This window comes from Ammodytes marinus, assembly GCF_949987685.1.
Source record: "Ammodytes marinus genome assembly, chromosome: 20".
Classification (NCBI taxonomy): domain Eukaryota; kingdom Metazoa; phylum Chordata; class Actinopteri; order Uranoscopiformes; family Ammodytidae; genus Ammodytes; species Ammodytes marinus.
Genome location: NC_137224.1, coordinates 4,110,704 through 4,132,658, shown reverse-complemented (window position 1 = coordinate 4,132,658; position 21,955 = coordinate 4,110,704). Strand labels below are relative to the sequence as shown.

General features: G+C 39.6%; 2 protein-coding genes across 3 annotated transcripts in view; both read right to left on the bottom strand.

The window, feature by feature from the left end:
• LOC307266756 (LIM and SH3 domain protein 1-like) overlaps positions 1–4,519 on the bottom strand; it is a 9,306-nt gene extending 4,787 nt beyond the window's left edge. For both annotated transcript variants that reach the window (XM_080048858.1, XM_080048859.1), the window contains exons 1-3: positions 4,326–4,519; positions 3,063–3,157; positions 2,254–2,338 (exon numbers count right to left, since the gene is read on the bottom strand). In XM_080048858.1, the coding sequence (XP_079904984.1) occupies positions 2,254–2,338; positions 3,063–3,157; positions 4,326–4,394 (249 nt within the window). In that variant the 5' untranslated portion in view covers positions 4,395–4,519. The remainder of the gene's footprint in view (positions 1–2,253; positions 2,339–3,062; positions 3,158–4,325) is intronic.
• Positions 4,520–6,697: 2,178 nt separating this feature from the next.
• On the bottom strand, positions 6,698–21,627 carry LOC307267213 (plexin domain-containing protein 1-like). The gene is made up of 13 exons (XM_080049473.1): positions 21,132–21,627; positions 13,463–13,629; positions 10,455–10,598; positions 10,300–10,369; positions 9,541–9,663; positions 9,335–9,453; positions 9,149–9,248; positions 8,747–8,842; positions 8,573–8,654; positions 8,427–8,487; positions 8,202–8,325; positions 7,875–8,035; positions 6,698–7,462 (listed from the first exon to the last, which is right to left on the bottom strand). Exons 1-13 carry the CDS (start codon positions 21,205–21,207, stop codon positions 7,337–7,339), a joined length of 1,449 nt encoding a protein of 482 aa, XP_079905599.1. The 5' UTR covers positions 21,208–21,627; the 3' UTR covers positions 6,698–7,336.
• Between the last annotated feature and the right edge of the window lie 328 nt (positions 21,628–21,955).

The following is a 21,955-nucleotide window of genomic DNA, read 5'->3' as shown; positions in this document are numbered from 1 at the left end:
GGTTGGAAACGGCTTTGGCTGTAAATTTGACCCAGAAGTTATCATAACAATCATGTAGCATAAGAATGTAGCGATGTTACATGATAGTTTTAAATGGTTTTAGCCAAAAATGGAACCACTTACAATATTTTTTTTAGACTGTTCTACAAAAACTAATCTTAAGAGTACAATGAATGGTATAAGAGGTAACACTGGTTGACTTGTGATTCACTTGAGATGCTGCTATAATAGTTTCCCCTGTGAAAATGTGAAGATGCGTCTGTGGTTGCAGGATGGGTAGGTTAAGAAATGTGCTAAAATTGAACGTGTGGTTAGCTTTTTTTCTTAACACATGTTGATGACACACAATCTGAGCGATGGTGGTCGCTGTTCCGTTTGGTTTTATGTGCTGAGATAACTCGAACACTTTGCAAAGCACTATAATACAATGGAGGTAAATGGATTTAAGTTGGTGGTTCAGAACATACTGTTAACAACTTTTTCAGGAGAAAGTAGTTCCATACCAAGTACTTTTTCTAGGCTTTGAGCACCAAACAACTAAATCCATTGACATCCATTTTTTGGGGGTATAGTAAAAAAAATCTCAAGACTTTAGAGGCTCCACATAATCCCATGTCTAAGGATAAGGGCAGGAACTATTTCATCGTATGGTATTTCATGGTGAAAATAAACTTCATCAACTGGTAAAAACTTAAGCCAATGCAGGCCAATGTTTTGAGTGAAATGACGACAAAGTGTGCGATTTTCTTGGCCTGAACAAATGAAACTTTACCTTTTGAACAAAACAAAATGTAATGATTTTTTTTTAAGGTTGGAAACCACTGCATTGAGAAGCTGCTCTGGTTTATTTAATGTGTAGTCAGCAACGATACATCCAACATTCCCTCAACACGAACACTGGATCAAAACCACTTCAAGGGACAGATTCGTGTCAGGTCGTGGCAGTCCGTTGAGTCTTCACAGCTTGAGCCGGGAGTTGATTGGCTGAGCTTAAGCATTGGATTGGAGGCAGGGAGTAACGGCCTAGCTCTGTGCACATGCCCTAAACATACTCTAGGTAGTAGGTACCAACACCAGGACAGGGAAAACATATGGGAACACAGGTACATAGAGTGTGTGTGTGTGTGTGTGTGTGTGTGTGTGTGTGTGTGTGTGTGTGTGTGTGTGTGTGTGTGTGTGTGTGTGTGTGTGTGTGTGTGCGCATTTGTAACAATTTCCCATCTGACTATTTGCAGATTCCAGTTTGGTACAAGGGTCATTTTGAAAGTACAAACTGATGATGAATACATGAAAATGAAAAGGAAAAAATGCTTTCCTCTCCAAAATGCTTAGTGACAAGATAATCCTCAGAGAGTACAATTCCAAACTGTAACGGTTGGAATGTCTTTAATTGTGCGTGACTCGTGCGACTTATCCCTTCGATCCTGTCAAAGCGCTGGCATGAACAGTGTGCCAAGATCCACAGATTAGGAACAGTTAAGTTAAGTCAGTTGAGCTGAGCCCGTGTCACAGGAGAAACCGAAAGGAAGAGAGAGAGAGAGGAAATGTCTTTTGAAAAGTTAGAATCCCTTAAAGGTGCACTGTGTAGTTTCAGGGGAGGGGGAATGTTTTACATTAGCTGATCCTGCAGTTAGTTTACAAAACATATTTTCAATACATGTGATTCTTAGTCATCATAAATCAGAACTAAATTATTTTGAGGCACCTGGCTGTAACGCAAGACAAGAATAATGTTTGTAAACCAAACTTTGGGCCCTGCTGATGTAAACAACAACAGTGAAACAGTAGCTTTTCAGGGGGCTTTCTAACTTCAAACAATGTTCCAGGGATCCAATTTTTTGTGTGAGGAAAGTTTGTTTATTCAGTTCACTTCTCTGAAACACCCAAAGTTACATATAATGCACCTTTAAGAAACTCTTTAGAAACCTTTACACCTCAAAAAGTTGAATTTCAAATATTTTCATCAAAGTCGTATCATTTGTAGTATGTTCAAAGTGTTTCATTTGATTCAGTTGACGTCTTGAGAGCAGCGTCTATGCTCCTGCTGTGCGACAACACACAGAAAGCTAAAGAAAGATACACCGAGGCTGTGGTGATGCAACGAGATTAGGACGAGTATCTCTGCTGCTGTGTGAGAAGACAGAGGCAGAGCAGGAGTGGTAGAGTGGTAGCAGAGAGAGAGAGAGAGAGAGAGAGAGAGAGAGAGAGAGAGAGAGAAGGGAGAGAGAAGGGACAGACCGATGGGTGTCTTACCTGGCTGTTGAGCATGGTCTGCTGCTTCAGACGCAGGTTCTCCGGGGTGTCCGTCACTATGGTGAAGGAGGTTTTGGGGTAATGCCTGAAAGAAGAGAAACCCTATAGTCAGTAGATCAATATTTGAGGTTAACTCTATCTTTAAAATTGGCATGTCGGATCTAAGTGTAGGTAACAGAAAATGTAGCACACTCATCACTGTTACATGCTTTGCAAAGGAGTATAGAAAGGCAACACCTTTTTGATTTTACAACCCAGAGTAAAACACATTTTACCACATGAACCATAAGATAACTTGTTTTAGGTCAAAGTATATATTCAAAAAAGTATAGAATTGTATTTACACATCAAATATTTGCAAGAGCGAGGTGGACTTTTCTGAAGTCAGACAGTCTATACGCACTTCCCTCTTTCCATCACACGCACGCACGCACGCACGCACGCACGCACGCACGCACGCACGCACGCACGCACACACACACACACACAAACAAACTGCAGCTTCCACAGCCCACATCTGTGTGTCTGGATTGCATCGGAAATAAAAGTCTGCTTGTGTTGTGACAGTTTTTTTTTATTTTTTTATTGTGAAGCAACGACCAGAGGCCTCCCAAAACGTTATACCTCACAAGATTACCATATTTAAAATTCTGTAATGTAGACATATGAAAACTACATGTTGTAACTTTTTTAGTTGCATTTATCAGTATTATTCACCCAGAATCAAATGTTTGTCCTGTTTCTCCAATGTTTGTCTGAACTGGTTACTGTAACCATCAGTATATTATCAGTGTGGTGTAAACACTTACATACTGCAGTACGGTCTCTTCTCGAAGCCTTTGTAGGTGGTCATGCTCAGCGCCATCTTGCAAACCTCACAGCTGAAACAACCTTTGTGCCAATACTAGAGGGAAGAAGAGAGAAAAAGTTTAAGTTCAACACTTAAAAAAAAACATCAATCAATCAAGTTTTGCCCTTGTAGAGAGATGAAAAACATCTTGGTGGTCTTTCGATAAATATGTGTAAAAATACTTACTACAGCTGTTTCTCAAATCTCTGCACTGAACAAGCTCAAATAAGATACGGTTAAAATGTGAAACGACCACAGGAGAATGCATGCAGTTTGTTTACATGCATATGGCCTGTTAGAGTATGGATTAAGGTATGGTGTGTATTACTCCAACTCGACCCAGGGACCCCCGGCAAGATGTTAACATGTTTTAGTGTATTCAAAAAAAGATGTGTGAGTGAGTGCATGAAGGAAGTATAGACCTATTGGTTTAGCTGTTTAACCAAAAAAGCGTATACAGTATTTGAACGCGCACACACACACACACACACACACGCACGCACGCACGCACGCACGCACGCACGCACGCACGCACGCACGCACGCACGCACACACGCACACACACACACACACACACACACACACACACACACACACACACACACAGTCTATCTCCTCTGTCCATTTTTAACATTTAGAGGTTTGTGGCCAATGCTTGTTTACCGGATGTGGTTTTCTCTTCTCATCACTCCTTTAGTTATGTGTCAGTGTGTGTGTGTGGTGTGACCTTAGGTGTGTATTCAAAAGTGCATGTGTGTAGGCCTATTGTATTTCTTTGTGCACAGAGATGAGGATAAAATTAGCCAGACAGTTGAATATTGTGCTAAAGCCTCACAGAGAGGATACATTATGACATTAAGTGTACATTTTTGGTTAAAATTAATATGTACAGTATGTGCCACAGAAAAATAAACATCATAGGATGAAAGAGACTTCTGCTATATGGCCATCTTTGGGCATTTAGAAAAAGAAAGCATTGAATGACTTTAAGCAACACATCTTAATTTAGCCAGAATGAATACTCACTGCTCAACTTTATGAAAAGTCTGCAACACATGACATACAAAAATTTAACAAAAAAATAAAAATGGACCAATACATTTAGAGACATGCATACAAAACAATAGGGGAACATTACTATAAGGCAGGAATGTTTTATAAAAAATTCAATAAATAAAAATAATAATTGGTTAGTGAACGGTGTCAGAGACTGTCAACTTACCTTATCAAGGCAGTTTATTTTTTCTGTAGGGTAAACTGGTTTATTGCATCTTCCACAGGGCGGGTTCATGATGGCGCAGGGTTCCTCTCACCACAAAATAAAGAAAGAAAACTAAAAACTGAGACTCACTGATCCAGTGGTGTTCAGTATTAAAGTTGAGGCTGTGAATGATGAGCAGCTGGGGAGACGAAACGTCCTTCTCTTCTTCGCCTGCACAGCCTCCTCAAGGAACCTAGACCTCGAAGCGAGGATGCGTGAAGCACTTCATGGGGCCTTCACGTGCCCTCACAAACAGTCCGAAATAGGACATTTCCCATTGCACTTGTTGTGTGTGTGTGTGTGTGTGTGTGTGTGTGTGTGTGTGTGTGTGTGTGTGTGTGTGTGTGTGTGTGTGTGTGTGTGGGCCATATGGCTGCATTGGACAATCAAAGTAATCTTGTAGGTGCTCATTTGAGGTCTGTGCGGCCATTTCCATCAAAATTATGTATATATTTTTTAATTTAATTGAATATTTTATTATTTCTATATTAATAGTTTTGATTGTATAACATTTTTCACAACTTCAAATAAAGAGTGGAAAAGTCACATCTACAACAAAAACAACAAATAGACAACTGTTGCGCATCATTTGTAGGCTACTTACACGTTCACTTAAGATTCGGCTGTATAAATTACGTTTTTTTGTCGAGCACCTGAAGGCAACACGAAATGCGTTTTAAGAAAACCGTGATATCCTTAAAAGGAGCAGCAACTTACGGACCATTAGACAAAATAAGATACCACAATGTAATGTAATAACGACTAGAGTATATAAACGATGGACTGTTTTGACACATAGATAGACTAAGATAGTTATAACAAACTGCATGGGATAGAATGACAGCGGAGCATCCAGTTAGCTTAATTCTGTTATTTTCCTCTACTTTGGCGCCATCTGCCGGAGTCGGGACAATGACAGACATCTGAACTGAAGCCATCTTGTTTCCACAGTGGATATAATGCCACATTATCATTTAAACTATATGGCATATCTTTCTTACAAGTTTCGTAGTGCGGTGGTATGTATTAACAGACCGTAGCAGTTCAGCCATCTAGTCTATATATTAAAACTACAACATTTCCGTACATGGACATCAACGGGGGTATAGCTCAGTGGTAGAGCATTTGACTGCAGATCAAGAGGTCCCCGGTTCAAATCCGGGTGCCCCCTCTTTTCCAAATCGCCCTAACGTTTAGGAAATCAGTTACATTGATTTACAGTTTTACACACACTGAACGAAAAGCGAACTCTGACGATATTAGCCAGTTGACGGGTAAAGAATAAAAACCACCTCGCAGATGAAAACAGAAATTTCACCTCACAAATGTATAATTTTTAAACTTAATCCACTGTTGAAGTGGTTTGATGATTGTTTAACTCTGATTTTAAATGATAGTATTGATTTGATAATGCTGCCAGCACCACTTTTCCACATCACCACCCCCATATTTGGAATGGAATGGTCCATTCCAACTATGCCTACAACTGTACGAGATGTAGAAAAGTTTTTAGCCTGTAATTAATGTCCTAAAATACGTTTGAAAAAAAGCTACCTTTGATTTACTGTGCGGCCATCGAACTGTAAGTCATACATTGACATCATTATTTGTTTTGAGTGTTTTTTTAGGCTGCTAGTGCTAACCATGGGGCTAACATAGAGTCGGTCATGCTAATAAGGACCAATTATGAGCAAGTGACAGCAGAGTTAGCTTGGAAGTACCTTGGAAGCTATGCAGTGGATGTTTTCAAATTCGACCTTTGATTTATCATTTAATAAATTGGTAAGCTGGTAATTTTAATTTGCTTACTTACAAGCAGTCAACATGCCTGTATATTAATTTAGCTGTGTTATAGTTAATGTTCTTAATTGTTTTCGTATATCTGTTGACATAGCCTACATGATTTAAAATGGATTTGAGTTTTTTTTGACTTTCTTGTAATTTGATGGCTCCATTTTAGTGTGATGTTTTTTTTATTTTCACCATCATTCACACTTATTCTATAATTTGTTTACATGTAATAATTTCAATCTGCATTACGTCACTTGTGCCTTTAGTATAAATATTAAGTTGATGCAGCCAGTAATGTCACCATTATTTATGTTTATATGATTAGAAACAACATTAATAAACATAAATAAATTAGGGCATTTAGGGCTTATTCACTCAGCAATAATAATTAAATATCAGCGTTTAAATGAAACAAGTTATTCGAAGCCACTCACATGACAGTTACCGCAACGTTTCCACTTAGTGATGCATTTCCCGGGTCTATACTGGCCAAGATGGTCCGTATTATTTATTTTTCAACATTTCACTGAGCAGGAGAAATATCAACAGCAGTCATCACCAGTTTTATTAGAAGACATTTAAACAGAAATGTTCAAAGAAAATATCCCAAACAAAATTTCTCCAGAGAAATTTAAGATGACCATTACAATCACTATCCGTTATAGTGCTAAATATCTGTTATAGTGATGTCCACAGAGATATACATTTTTTTTATAATGAACCAAATATTGATCGCCTGGATGTTTTTATGAAACAAAAATAACTCCATAAAGTGAATGAAAACAAAAAACACATGGTTAAGTTGAGCTGTACACTGATTTGCAGTATGAAGGCTTGTTTGTTTAATTCCCTGACATCCCGTTGCATTGATGGTTTTTTTGTACAGTTACACGTTTACATCTCATCATTTCTGTACATTCGGATTCCTTTCGGGACCCTCCTACCCTTGGACAATATGGCAAATCCCCGGTGTGATAGCAAAGAGCAGAAGACTCAGATAAAGCTGGCAAGAGCTACAAGAGCAGTTACAGCAGAAAACTGTCCAGTCGCCAAGGTTCGAGTAGGGACATCCTCTGTCGATGGTTGGCCTGATCGTCCATATTCATTCCCTTGTATTACCTTTGCAGTCCTCAAGATGGTGTCCTTTCTTATTCTGACTGAGTCCTGTAAGTCCAGGACCCTTAGCAGCACTGCTCAGCTTCAATGAAACCGTCCTTTTCGTGACCCCCGAGCTCCACTTCAGCGTAACTGTTGTGACAGCCTTGGTTGCGGAACTTCATAGAGGGCCAGTAGTTATTGGTGCGTTGCTACGAAGAACAGAGAGTAGTTTGATGAAGGCCAGACGGCATAACATGAATGTGCATTTGTGATATCTATCTCTAAACTGAACAATATACTGTTGGTTCTACAAAGTTTATGCATGTTGCCTCGTTTCCACTTAGCAGTAGGCTACTGATAGGTTTGGTACTGCATGGTCTGGTACGGAGCGGTAACCCTAGATCTGGTTTGTGTTTAAACTGCAGACAGTACCTTACTTGGTAGGCAGGGTTTATGTTAGCCGGATGGTGCTTACCCAAGTGAAAGGGTGACATGAATAGGTACGGCATGGTATGCTTATTTTGGTGTTTACCACTGTTGACAGTGAAAACACAAAATAATGCGTACCGTACAGAATCAAACTGTACCACTCAGTGGAAACAAGGCTTTTGTGTTACTCACCTGCATGAGGTAGAAAGGTGGAGCAACTGTGGGGTGTGTGTTGATGTAGTAGACCGCCAGTAAGGTCAGCACTACGAGAAGAACAAGCGCAGCCACGACACCTGCTATGATGGCTGTATTCTCTGTTATCCCCTTATGGTTTGAAGGACTCGTCTGTAAATCTGAAAGTGTGAATGTAGCCATTGTGACATTGACTTTGACAACTGACCACAATAGTCAGACTTTTCTTGCCATCAAATGTGTTTTCATAAGATATTCGCAGCATAGTTTATGTATGCTCTATACAGACTTTTTGTCCGCCCTAGAATCTGCTTCAGGGATATTTACCTCTAGTGAAGGGCTGGTGTTCGAGCGCCGCTGAAGTAGGTGTCGGGCCTGGAGAAGAGTGATTGAAGGCACTCATTGATCCCTCAGGTAGTACCGGATTGTAGTCCTCACAAGAGCCTTTTGACTGCATGAATGCACACATCAATAACTCGAGATAATATCAAGAAAAGAACAAAACACCTGTTTATTTATTTCTCTATTGTACAAGTTGTTGACGTATCTCACCTCTTCAGGGCAGTTATAATCTAACCACTCTTGTCTATGGCGGTCGATCCCGTCAGAGCACCTGAAACTCAGTGGGAACAAAGTTAGAAGAGAGAAGTCTCTCTACGGCTTCTTTACCTTATACATCTTTCAGAATGCCATCCTACCGCTGAATTGTGTTGCACCAACCACAGCCGGTTGTCAAGTTGGACGTTATGCAGAGATCACAGGATGTGTGTTGAAGACAAGCTGCAGGAATTGGATACACAAGTCTGGAGTTAGGGAGCTGAATAATGAGGCGCTGCTGTTCATACAAAGGTCGCTTTTATGAGGATACTTACTAGGCAGAGGTGTGAACTCAAAAGCGGATCTGCTAACAATCTTCGTGGCGTCAATCTCAACACGATGATACTCATAGATTGTACGGTGCTTCGCATCTTCAAGACAAATATAACATCTTAGTATGTTTGCAAGATTTATTATTTCTGTTCTGGGTTTTTCAAAGGTGATGCTGCTGAAGCAATAATGTATTTAGCCATATGAAGCAAAACATTGCTGCCTTCATAGGACAAAAAAATCAACCATATTTGTTTGTTTCATCTTGTTATTGTTATTTCCTTTGAATGAACAAGAAAATTCTAATAATATCATCTGGTCCACATATATAACAAATGAGAAGCTTTTATATGTTGTTGATATAACAAGATAAAGATTGTCACATTGGCATATATATTTGAACTGACCTGAGAGCTCTGAGGTGGGAAGGAATGCCATGAAAGCATCAGAAAGACCCACTTTCACCGGATGCTCGGTGGAATTCATTCTCTCCACTGGTACAGGGACCTAAAAAAAATAATCACAGTTTAGTTTAACATGGCTAAACATGACAGATGATGCAGAAAACAGTTTAATTGAGATCCAAAACTTACATCTCTGTAGTTGAAAGCAATGGTTCCATTTCTGTGAAGGGCTGCCTGGAAAGTGAAAGGTCCTTCATCTTCCCGGTCCTTTAAGTGCACTTTGTCCCACTGCACCACAAATAGATTACCTGTGCAGAGCATCAACAGAAAGGCCTGTCAAAGAAAAACAGGTGCTCCCACGCACTTCATTGTCACTTAGGAGCTTTTCCACTTACCGTTGTCCGAGTACCTCACTGTGGAGTTTTTGGAGAAGCTCGGGTCAAAGTTGGCCATGAGGGGAGCGACGTACTGTGTGGCAGTTAGCATTCGATGAGTGATCTCCCCCATGAAGATGAACCCTGGTGGAAGAAATTAAGGTACAGATGTTAAAAACACTTTAAGAACCATGTGCATGCTGCATGTTTATACTTATTCGATAAAACTAAAGGCATTTTTTGAATACATGTAAAGTTTTGCATTATTTCAAATATTTAAAACAAAGTATAAAAATCTGTCAAGTACTGAAAGTTGACATACGTAAACTGTATTTATTAGCCTCTTTACATATTCTTTAATCAGGTGGTTACTTATTTGAATGAGTAGTTTCGACTACTTATTCCATGCAAAGTTCCTGTACAATATTAAACTTTGAGAACTGTTGTTTTTTTATTTCAGGTTTTAAAAATGAAGCCATTGTTTTCCAAATGTTCTGTATGCGATGAAAATCAGCAGAGACTTGTTTTGTTATCCGTAACATAGATTAACAAATCCGTATTAAATGTAGTACATTGCACAGCAAATATTTAAGCATTCAAATATGTAAACATATGAAGGCATTTACACTGAACCATATATATTATAGCCTGAATTCCTGAATGTTTCCCTAGGGTAGGACGTCTCCTTCAGCGCACTGGTAGATTTCTGATTGCCTGATTGGAAGTGCAAAGTCAAGATGAGTGCTGCTACTATAACAGGTAATATGAAGTTAAACTCACCACCAGTTGCTACGATTATTTGTCTCAAATGGTGCCCATAAAAAGGGAAATCAAAAGAAAGCGCCACTCTCTGTGGAAAAGAAAAGATAACAGACATGAGTGTGTGTTAAATCGGATGGTTGTGTGTGTATGTGTTTTTTGTGTGCTAATCTTACCGCCGCCTGTCGGTGAGCATTGGACAGTATGCCGTGGATTTGGACTCGGTTCTTGTACAGAGAATTCAGATCTACCCACAAGTCTTCAGTCCGTCTGTCAGTTGGACCAAAGCTCTGCCATCTGTAGTACTTCTGGGAGTCCTCCTGAGAGAAAGAGGGCACGCAGAAATTCCTCAAAAAATATTATTCATGATCAGGTAGTTTAGATTTTTCTATTTGTAATAGTGTGAATTGAAATGCATTCATATATACTGATAAATCCCTTGACTGAACATTCACTTAAGTTTTTTGTTTTTTTAGCCATGTTGCCAACAGACGAGTTGTCTTTGGGAAGGTGAATCGGATAGGTTCAGGAGGGGTCACAGGACGAATGTAAGGTAAGGTAAAAAAAAATGAAAATGAAAATCTGAGGGAAAATCTAAAATCAAAGACAACAATCAAAAGTGGCTTTGAAAGGAGATTGCTCTGGTTTAGAGCCATGACACTACACATCTGGGATTTATCTCCCGTTTCCAATTTATGTCCCTGCATTTCCACTAGGGGGAGCTGTTTACACATCACACAGTGCACTGGTGACGGGGACAAGTGTCTTCCTACAGATCTCAGTTCTTGATGGCGTTATTAATGTATGCCACAGTTCAAGGTGACAGAGAGCAATGGTTCTGGTGGTTTAGTGTGGGCTCAGAAAGTGGAGCAGTTAAATGCAGCGCTCTCGCCGCCTCTCCGCCTGCTCCATATACAGCAAGTGACCCACTTTTTTCTCCCATAGCCACTGCCTGACACCAGCAAATGTTTTGTAGAGGGGCGTGTGGGATTGCTAGGTGAGGAAAAGGGAACTATCATATTCTTCACCCTCACAGCTGACAGATTTTTTTGTAGAGAATCCCATTGGACAGGATGTGGAGGGTCTTGTAAATTAGAACCCCCTAGAAAAGGCCACAGCAGCAGTACAACATGGCTAGGTTTGATCTTGTCCAACTGAGTCATTCACAAGCATGCACGCACTCACGCACAGCCACGCTAAAATAAACACTGTAAGTTGGCAGGACAAGGTAGTCATCTGTTTTCAATTTGAATCGCAGGGAGAGGAGAGAAAAAAAACTTAAAAACACAATTTATTTGGGTCGAATTTTACTGAGGCTAAGTCAAGTGAAAAGAAGAGTCTGGGGAATTAAGACACACACAAATGTCAGTGAACAGGAAATAGAACTGGACAGTCCACCTGACAGAAATCTAATAACGATAACCTCCTAAAGATTATTCCCTCGATTGACCTTTCAGATCATTATCAAACTGGTTGCATATACATAGTTAAAGCTCCTACAAGGCCTGACAAGGCAGGCAAGTAACTTCCTGCTTTTAAGGTATAGAGACCCTATAATACCATTTTAGTTGTGCTTCGAAGTTGTTTTTATGTTTGCAGATTTTCCGAAAATAGTCAGGAGCCAGTGAGGGATGTTTCCTTCATGCTGACGTCATTTTCAGTCAAAAAAAGAGCAACAGCTGTTTAGAGCAGTTAACAACATATTTTTGTTGAAGATCTAAGGATTAGGCCATTTTAAGATTTTTCTTGTTTGCAAGAACCCACTGCACAATGTGGATCTCATTGATGCTTGGGACCAATTTTGTAGCATTTCTTAACTGTATTAATGTACCTATGTAGGACAATGACATCCCCTTTCTTCTGGATGGCTCCTTATCAGAGATCAGGCTAACCCTGTTTCAGACTCATATACAGTGGGGTATAAAGTCTGAGACCACATTGATAATATCTAATATCTTCACGTTAACCCGGAAATAATCAAATCTTGAGGATTAAGAAACATTAAAATGAGGGGTGTCAAAATTAACGCGTTAACGCAGGGTGATTAATTTCTGGAATTAACGCGTTAATTTTTTTATCGCAATTAACGCATGTGCAGAATGATCCGCCCAGTGCATCCCACCGTCACTCTAACGTTATCGCTGACTCAGGATGAGTAGCTGCGTGCAGCCAAACATAGCAGCACGTTAGCCCTTGCCGTGTTTTAATCTGCTAACGGTCACGTCTGTGTCGGGGGCATTGATAGTTTATAAAATCAACTGCCGCGGGTGACAGTTGAGTCGGGAGCAACAGGAGGAGAAACATCCGCTCTGTTCAGAGCCCGCGAGGACACAAACGTCTGCAGTTTTCAGAGGTGTGTGTGAGTAGACATCAATATAACGCCGGTTTCCTGGCACAAATGAACAGTCCCTAGGACGTGTTTGTGCGTACACACACACACACACACACACACACACACACACACACACACACACACACACACACACACACACACACACACACACCGCGGACTGTAATCAAGTTGTATTCAAGAATTCACAACCTATAGATTCACCAAATAAATGCCATTATATAGCCTATATTTGCCCAAAGACTTAGTAAAGAGACAAACACATTGAATTATGGTGTGGTAGGTAGGTATATATTTTAGTTTGATTTATATTTATTTTCAGTATTAAAAGCATAATTTGGATTTTCAATTAATAAAAATACTAATTTTAAATGTACATATCCACCTTTTGTCCTTTATCTTTCCGTTCATACAATAATATACAGAGAAAATTCGAATTTTTTCGAGCATATTTCGAATGGTAAAATTAATCGTGATTAATCGTGATTAATCCACAGCATCCTGTGATTTATCTGATTAAAAATGTTAATCATTTGACAGCCCTAATTAAAATACAATTTATCTCTGGAAATTTGAAGTGAAGGAGAAATATTAAAGATCCTTAACTATTTCTAGGTCTGGTTGTCGTTACACTCAAGAAAAGCTGTGGTTGTTAAGTGGAAATGAGAAGCTGGTTTTGTTGACAATAGTTGCAAGAATTACAAAGAATTTTGAGTGATTCTGCCAATGTCATTATGTAAACTGCATATGTGTTAAAATGAAAAGCTTGAAAAGACGTGGTGACAGTTACTAAGTATGGATGCACTTGCATAGGGTCAGTTGTCTGAATCTTACCACTATGCGGGTCATGTTGTCAGGCAGAGTACTGATATCCACTCCTCCTCCTTCAGCTTGTGCATCACGGGCTTCTCTGTGTTTATGTTGGGTCTGCATGTCCCTCCTGGTTGTGTAAAAACCGTTCCTATCCCCATCTGTCCACAGAGGAGCCCCACTCGGTGCATCTAGAACAAGACAGGCATTATGGTAACGGTACAGTTTACTAAAATGTGGGTCCTGCATGAAGACACATTTGTAAAATGATGTCTCCTGAACTCTGCAGGGTCAAGATGTTTGCCATGTTTACTTCATGCTGTTATGATTGATACATACTGTCAGTTCCTCAACAAATGAAGCGCCATAATCTAAACTCCAGACGAGAAAAAACACAAACACTGAATTCACTTGATTACAAAATGTGTGAAAAGAGCTCTTAAAAAATAAATTATCTGGTCTTTAAATGTAATTAAATTAGCTTTTTAAGACATGTGGTCACATCTGCTATGTATTGGTTTCCTTAAATTGTATCATTAGTAGGCAGACATGGCAGAAAGGAAATTAAATCTATGTTTGGAAGTCTTGGAGCAATAACTCAAACAAAGAGTGAAAAGAAAACACCCGCAAAACCAAGAATAAAAAAAGACTTGAGTATATAACATCTGTCATGCAGAAATAGTGCTATTATTTCTTCTTTATTTCTTGATTTTAAACCATAATGTGGCATGTGTCTTTTGGCTGTACCAATACCACCTTCATTTTGTGCCAGCGTTCTTTAGCCATTTATTTCACGTGTATGTGTGTGTGTGTGTGTGTGTGTATCAAAAGTGTGTATTCCAATCTCTGCTAACCACCTACTTTACTGTGGATTTCTTGTCATCTGCTCAACAGCTCATAGATAGATGTTTTTATTATTTTCACATTTACTTCTTCTCTCTCCTGTTCTACTTACTTTTTTTTTTTTTTCTTGGACCGTAAACCGATCCATGACTCACTGTCCTGTGCACATTTTCGGTCAACAGTTGCAAGATCAGCAGAACTCGCTGATCGGAAGTTCAGCGGGATGACACTCCGCTGTTTTATCTTTTCAAGAAAAAGTCGAGGGATTACACCGTTTTTGCTGTCTATATTTTATTTGAGCTGTTGGTTTACTGATCTTAGCAATTTCGTATCAGCATGTTAGCATCATCTTGACAGAGGGAATGACAAGTTCCAGCCTGTGGTCTGGACCCCCCTCTCAGCCTCTTATTTTTAAATTGTGTTTATAACACGACCAAAAGTATTTGAATGCCTTGGATCCCATCCACATACTTTATTGTAGTTTTGGTCTGGAGCTGTTTTTCTTGGTTTGGCTAGGTCTGTTTGTTCCAATTAAAATGTTAATGCTACAGCATCCAATGATAACATATGGCACTTTTCTACTACATGGTACACAGGCTTTACTCTACTCTTTTTTTGGTTTTCCACCTGTTTGCTAGATATAGCATATAGCATGTTGGTGGTTGGTCATGAAAGCAATAGTGCAACATTTTGGGAACTAGGCTGATTGGCTTTCCTGAAGAGACTTAGATGAGAAGATCACTCCCGCTCTCGTGTTTGTATGGTAAAAATAAAGCAACATTGATAATGCAGTTAGCTTAGTTTAGCAGGCCTGGTTCTGTCCCAAGGTAGCAAAATCTGCCTACCATGACTTTTAATGTTCATTTATTAACTCGTTACATGTTGAAGTTTAGAATGATAAGTTGTGGTTTTACAGGGGGTTATGTGCAGGACTATTTCTTGGCCAGGAAAATGTTATCATTTGGGATCCACTGAAAGCGATTTTCGTTAGAGAAGTAGAAAAAAACTAAGACAAAGAAACAAATTGGGACAAGAGAATGAAACGTAGCGAGGTTATCACTCACACAGGGGAGATGGTTCTAATGAGAAATCTTGTTTGATAACGGTGCGTTGGTAGCTATTTCACGGTTTCAGAGCAAGAGGCTTCTAATTGGGTCAGAATGGCTCATCATCACTAAACAGCTGAGGAGGCGTCAAACAGCAGGAATAAGGAAGAGGTTTGAGGAGGAGGATAAACAGAAAGTGGCATCTCAGGGACTATTTACAGAATATACAGTACATCTAGTCCTTTAGGAGTGTAGACATCCTGTGTGTATATGATTGTGCATACTGTTTCTTGCAAACCATGCATTACTAGGTCACTCTCAGATTTAGCCTGATAACCTTCCTATGTTTTGAGTTTATTTCCTTGGACATCTCTAACCTTGTCTAACTTTCTACATGTGGCCCTGGATGAACGATTGATGAAAAAAGGGTTAAACAGAGTTCAAGAGTGGGTTGGACTTTGCACAAAGACTCGAGTCAAACTGACCTCAGTAGCATCAGGTCTGGCAGACATATGTGTTACTGGAACCTGCACTGGCAATGTGCAAAGTGGAGCAGAAAACATCCTGCTAAATTTGAAACACGACCTAAAAACTCAGTGATTAAAAACAGATGTGACAGACTTGCAGGTGGTTTAAATGTAAAAAAAAAACTGTATAACACTATGATGCCCCCCCCACCCATTAGATTAACAAAGCATTTAAGTATACTGACAGTCCCCTACATTTTTTAAATTCCTATTATATGCTTCACCGATAATGTGCGTCCACATGCCAGATTTCCTGCTGTTTAATCCAACATATCTTGCAGTGCCATAAGGATTGACTCCTCCAGGATGATTATTATACACATGCGCTGTTCTGAGACGATGGCACATGCATGGCAGCGGTGCCACTGTATCTGCCTCCTCAGATGTGTCTGCATTGCAGGAGCAACCTTAAAAATCTTGTGGGTGTTAGGACTCACATCGAACTAGGGCACACCATTGTGAGCCATACACAATATGCTGTGGATACACAGATTGATCATCCCAGTACCATCTCCCACATGCCTGTTTCCTGTTCACCCAATCTCTTGCTCTCCTTATCCTTTATTTCTTAGTATTGTAGAGTTGCTCTATGACGTACTTTTATTACTTTTTTTGTATCTTGCAGTATTCAAACAATTTATCAACACTTCCGTACTCCTTTCTTGGTAATGACAAAGATCTAAGAAACCTATCAGGTCAGATTTTAACTATTTATAAGACGCTTTTGAAAGCTGGACTGAGGGACAGGCTAGACAAACCCCAAAACATTCTTCAACTGAGACGAAAGCTAAACGGTCTTTCAGCCTGTTTAGATGGCTTAGGTCCAGGGATAAAAAATAAATTTCCTCTGAAAATAATCTCTTTCTGGGTACAGCACAACACTTTGAAGTTCAAACAGTGAGTATTCATCGAAGGCAAAAAATTATGTATTTTGGTCGTGGAAATGACAAGAGAATTATCTTCAGGCCCAAAAAAGAGAAGAAAAGGCCAACATTTTTGCTCCAGAAACAGATTTAGCCGAAGAGAGTGTACCGTTATGTGCCGTCCAAACACAGCCCATGAGAGATAATTGAATCTCAAGATACAAACAAAGTACTGAACCTTTAGCCGATTCCATTTCGTGTCAGGAAAGGGATTAGCAAAGCACCTGCAGTCTTCTGCCGAAAGAAACCTCAGTGAAACAGTAATCACAATGCGAGGTCACTGCTATGTAGGGCTGGCGCGAATTATTCAAATATTCGAATACTCGTTCGGAAAATTAGTATTCGGAGCTTAAATTAGTATTCGGAGCTTCGTTTTTTTTTTTTTTTCAACAATTTTTTTTGCAAGAAGCTAGTACTGCAATATAATGTCATCAAATAATTTAATATTTTGATATAAAAGTTAGTAGTAGTAGTAGTAGTATTGCTCATTTAGGAGGATATTACATCACTAAGTGTCATAGCGCATCCATTACTTCACCTCCGAGCGCGTAAATCTTCAACAAAATATGCAGATACTGTCAAAATCGGTTCCAGGGAGTATATAGGGATTATTAACGTTTTTTTTATGTTGTTTTTGATGGTGTGTTTTTCTGGAATGAATATTCGAATATTCGCTCGGAAAAACCAACGAATATTCGAAGCCTGAAAAATGGCATTCGGGCCAACCCTACTGCTATGTGCGTCAGTGTGTGTTATTGAAGTCTAGCACTCTGGTTTTATTATGGTTTGATTCTAAAAAGGCTGATCTTTGTTAAAAACCAGCTTGGGCCTTATGGCTTGGGAGGAAGCCACTTGGCAACTGGCACAGCAGTAACTATAACACACACACAAATACTGGCAGCTGGACTGATAAGGACCGGGAAAGAAAAGGAAAAATGTGGTTAAATAAAGACTTATTTATGGCTGTGCAGTTTTTTTTGTTTTTTTTTACAATTTGGAACAGTACAGCGGACATGGAGTCTGAGTTTGCGGATGGCGTTGGCCACTTGTAGTTCACTCTGTTATTTCAGTGAGTATTTTTGGTTTATTTTATTGTATTTTATTTTACAGTAAGAAATATACTGTAGATGCTGAAATGCATAAACAAAATATTTTGATATTAGAATTAATCCATTTCAGCCAGGATCTGACATATCCCCTCTGTCAGATTATCAGAAAGATTTGATAACTGGGATTCATGTTTTTTATTGGCAACTGGAACTAAGAGTTGGACTACAGAGTTACTTCAATGTCAACCTGGAAAAACTTTAAGAGGAAATATTTGTGTCTTGGTGGCATTTTGAGCTCATTCATCTACCATATCTCGACCCACCTAAATTATTGATCATTGCCACCTGTCAGATTTAGAGCCGACTTTTCTTGTATAGATGACATCAGTTTGAAACCTATTAATATCTGTATCAGACTGAATCCAAAATCCATCTTTGAGATTTAAGTTGTCTCCATGGGACTCCTCAAACGTAGCTTCTCTCTTCTCTTTCAGGCAATAATGTTGACAATTGTTAACTTCGCCATATTGATTAGGGATCTTGGTGACCTGCTGAACAGCAGAGAAGTCATGCCAAAGGAACAGTGGGATGTTCCTGATGGAACAACATATACTGGGAATTTTGACCTGGTGGTCACTTTACTCCTTTAGTTTGGACTAAAATATATCAAGAACTACTGGATGGATAATGTTTTGTTCACATATTTATAGTCCCGATTAGGGTATCTTAATGGCATTGGTGATCCCTAGACCTCAATAGAACAACCAGCAGATAGACATTTGTGGTTTTGAGTATATGAGCGATTGCCATGATATTCTGTTCAGACATTCATGATAACCTTGGAACAAATTGCAATACGTTTTATCCCGTGGCTTTCCTCTCCCGTGCTCATCCGATTTTAAGTTAACATTTGTCCTGTAATTAAGTTTATGACCAAATACCTGCAAAGGTAATTTGATTTCCATGTGTCTCAGCTGTACCTTCTGTTAAGTGATAATTGGCTAATGCTAAACTAATATGGTGAACATGGTAAACATTAGACCTGCTTTACATCACCATGTTTACACTGTCATTGTGAGCACATTAGCATGCTTATGCTAACCTTTATTTTCACCTGGAAATATCTATAAATACTAAATAGATATTACAGGCAGATTTCAGATGATATCCTGAATGTGCATTTGTAAAGGCTAGATTTCAAAAATCAGATAATTTACATGGAGTTGCTGCGATCAGTGGATTTGCTCACACAGGTGAAGTGAATGGAAGATCTGTTCCAGTTTCTGGTGTGATCAAGCACTAAGATGAAGTCATGAGGCTGTGGGAAAAGAGCCCAAAATAGGTATGCGGCTGTACAGGGCTGAGGCTGACAAGTTGCACTGCATCCTGCTTGTTTTAACCCCTTCAGACCCTGCGTCCATTGGAATGCACATGACATATTTCTTTCTCTAAACCAATAAATACTCTGTAATTGGATGATGTCAACACTGCTGGTTACTGATTGGATCCTGATTATCCAATCAAAATCATGTTATGACTTTGAGCATGCTCTGAGAGAGTGACAGACATCTGACAAGACAAGTATGGCTGAGCCGATTCAAAGAGGGAAGAGTAACTGCCCATTTTCAATCTAAAATCTACATTTATGTTCATGCTAGCCAAACAAACGTGCTCTCAGTGTAATTTTAACTATTACAAGTGATAATATTTTAAGTTATTTTGAACATATGTCACGTAATTAATTTGTAGGATTTTTTTCAAAGTCCGATGTCCATCGCAATGGACATCAGGAGTCGGGCGAATAACCTTGTTAAAGGTTAATTAGCATACTATAAAAAGCATGGTTATGTGTTGGAAGTTCCATGATTGTTTACTGAAGGCAAAACTGATTTATTTTGTATGTCAATCCTACATATATTGTCTTCATGTGCATGTTCAGATTGCGTCATAGCATTTCCCTCTCTTCTAGTAGGCACTGGGCTTTCCTGGTGATGACCTCACTGCTGTTCCCTACCCTCGCTGCGATACACCTATCAAGTTCATGTGCATGTTCAGAACCTTACACAGACTCTAAAACATCCAGTTCCAGATGTTTAGGCCATACCTAAGGACATATATGCCTTTTATTTTTAATGTTTTTATGGCATTTTACGTGCATCGTGTCCTGGCGTCCATTGGAATGGACATGAAAAAAAACTCATAAAAACATGAGTTCGAAAAATAAAAATATCAACTCTGTTTTTATGTTGAAGAGTAGTCTGAATCAGTAAAAAAAAAAAATTGCCCAGCAGAAAAAATGCGGGTCTGAAGGGGTTAAGCAGTTTTCAGTAGAAGAGATAAGAAATGTTTACAGACTTTAAGTTGTCTTATGTTAAGGGGGGATCTGTCTCTGATATGTGCGCAATGTGTCGGGTTGTCCTCTGCAGAGCTTAGGACCCTGATCAGAGGAATTGGGACCACAGGAGAGGCCAGAGAAACTGGAGCACCACTGATTGTTGAAAGGAGGAGGAGGAAGAGAGGCAGCGAAAGAACGGGGGCTGGCTAAAAATAATGTATCTCAGAGGAGAACAAAAATACATACACGCGCGCATACACACATACAGCCGCACACACATGGGAAGGTAGAGGATTATAAAGCATACATACACAGGTGATGCACAGAACAACCAAGTGCACTTTTGGGTGATTAAATACACAGCAAGCAACTTTCCAAATGTAAGTATTCCAGGCATAGCCAACTTTTATAGAAGTGCACAATGGAATAAAAAAAACGGACATAATGTAAATGGCTGGTAAACCTTGATCATCTGTCTGCTAAAATGCAGGATTTCTAATCACATGATTCATATTTTGTCAAGCAAATGAACACCAGGCGCTTGACTTTTTCAAAATAGGAAATACAGAGGTTCTGGAAAGGCATCCTTAGAAAATCCCTCACACAGTCTTTCATGGGTTTCCTGTGACTGACACAGTGAATTGTCAAGGGACCTGTTAGCTTCACACATATGTACACACACACACACACACACACACACACACACACACACACACACACACACACACACACACACACAAATATGCAGAATTCACCCAAGAAAAATTCCCCTAAAAACATTTTCAAGCTTGCAAAAGTGAGTAACAAGGCTTCACGGCCGATAATATTTCTTTTAGCGTTAGTTTTGGAAACTGTCTTGTGCAACACTTGGCAGTCTGAATAAAGGCAGTAAAAAGTTGTGAATATTAGATTACTTGTCAATATCTCTGAATACCTGTACATATTTGCTTTTGGATCTAAGAAGGCTTACCTTCATGCTCCTGAGCCCAGACATTTCCCAGCTCAGCCTGGGAAAGACAGATGAGGAGAACTGCACAAAGCCCCATGTCCAGCAGACTCTTCTCCCTCCTTCCCCAATCTTTATCACTCCTCTCTTCTTCTTCTGGTTCCCCTGTTTCCCCTCTCACTTTGCTGGAAGAACGGGGCGCCGCACTCCACCACTCCCCCGCCTTTCGTCACACTCTCTGCGCCTCAGCTCTCCCACACAACAGCTTTTTTTCTTCCTCCCCTCCTCACCTCAGCCAAGGTTTACTGCCTTTCTCCCTCCCTCTGTCTGCCGCTCTTTCCTACATTCTCTCTTTTTCTTTCCAAATTCTGGGATGACGGATCCATGGCAGGAGAGAAGAGTTGACAAACAGCTGAAATTTTGCAGAGTGAGGGATTGCGTTTTCTCTATGCTGTACCTTTACCAAAACCTCATAACTTCAACCTCTACACTCCCCCCTCTTTCTGTCTCTGTTTTCTCCCTCTCTGTTTCTCTCTGAAAAAGAGCTCTGTTCTTTGCAGGACTTTCACAAAGAAGAAAATATTTATGTATTCATTTTTCCTTTCCTTCCCAATAAAAAAATGGGGGTTGGAGTTGGGAGGAGCATGTCTCCCCCATGTGAAAGCATGTTGAACCAAAACAAATGTGATATTTTAAGAAATCTTCCTTTTTGGTTTTAGTTTTTTTTTTCTGAACACAGATTGACTAAGAACACATTTTCCTGGTTTCCATAGCTGGGGATGTAATGAAAACAACGGTTTTAGTAGCTGCTGGGGTTGTTGTTAAGTGTTCAAGGTGTATTTTTAGAG

Bases quoted from the DNA above. Each gene is read 5' to 3' on its own strand.
- LOC307267213 (XM_080049473.1), bottom strand. From the start codon at position 21,207: ATGGGGCTTTGTGCAGTTCTCCTCATCTGTCTTTCCCAGGCTGAGCTG. The intron at 10,599-13,462 runs GTAAGATTCAGA...TCTTTCTCTCAG, and splicing joins ACAACATGACCCGCATAGTG to GAGGACTCCCAGAAGTACTA. The intron at 8,843-9,148 runs GTCAGTTCAAAT...TTTGTCTTGAAG, and splicing joins TCCCACCTCAGAGCTCTCAG to ATGCGAAGCACCGTACAATC.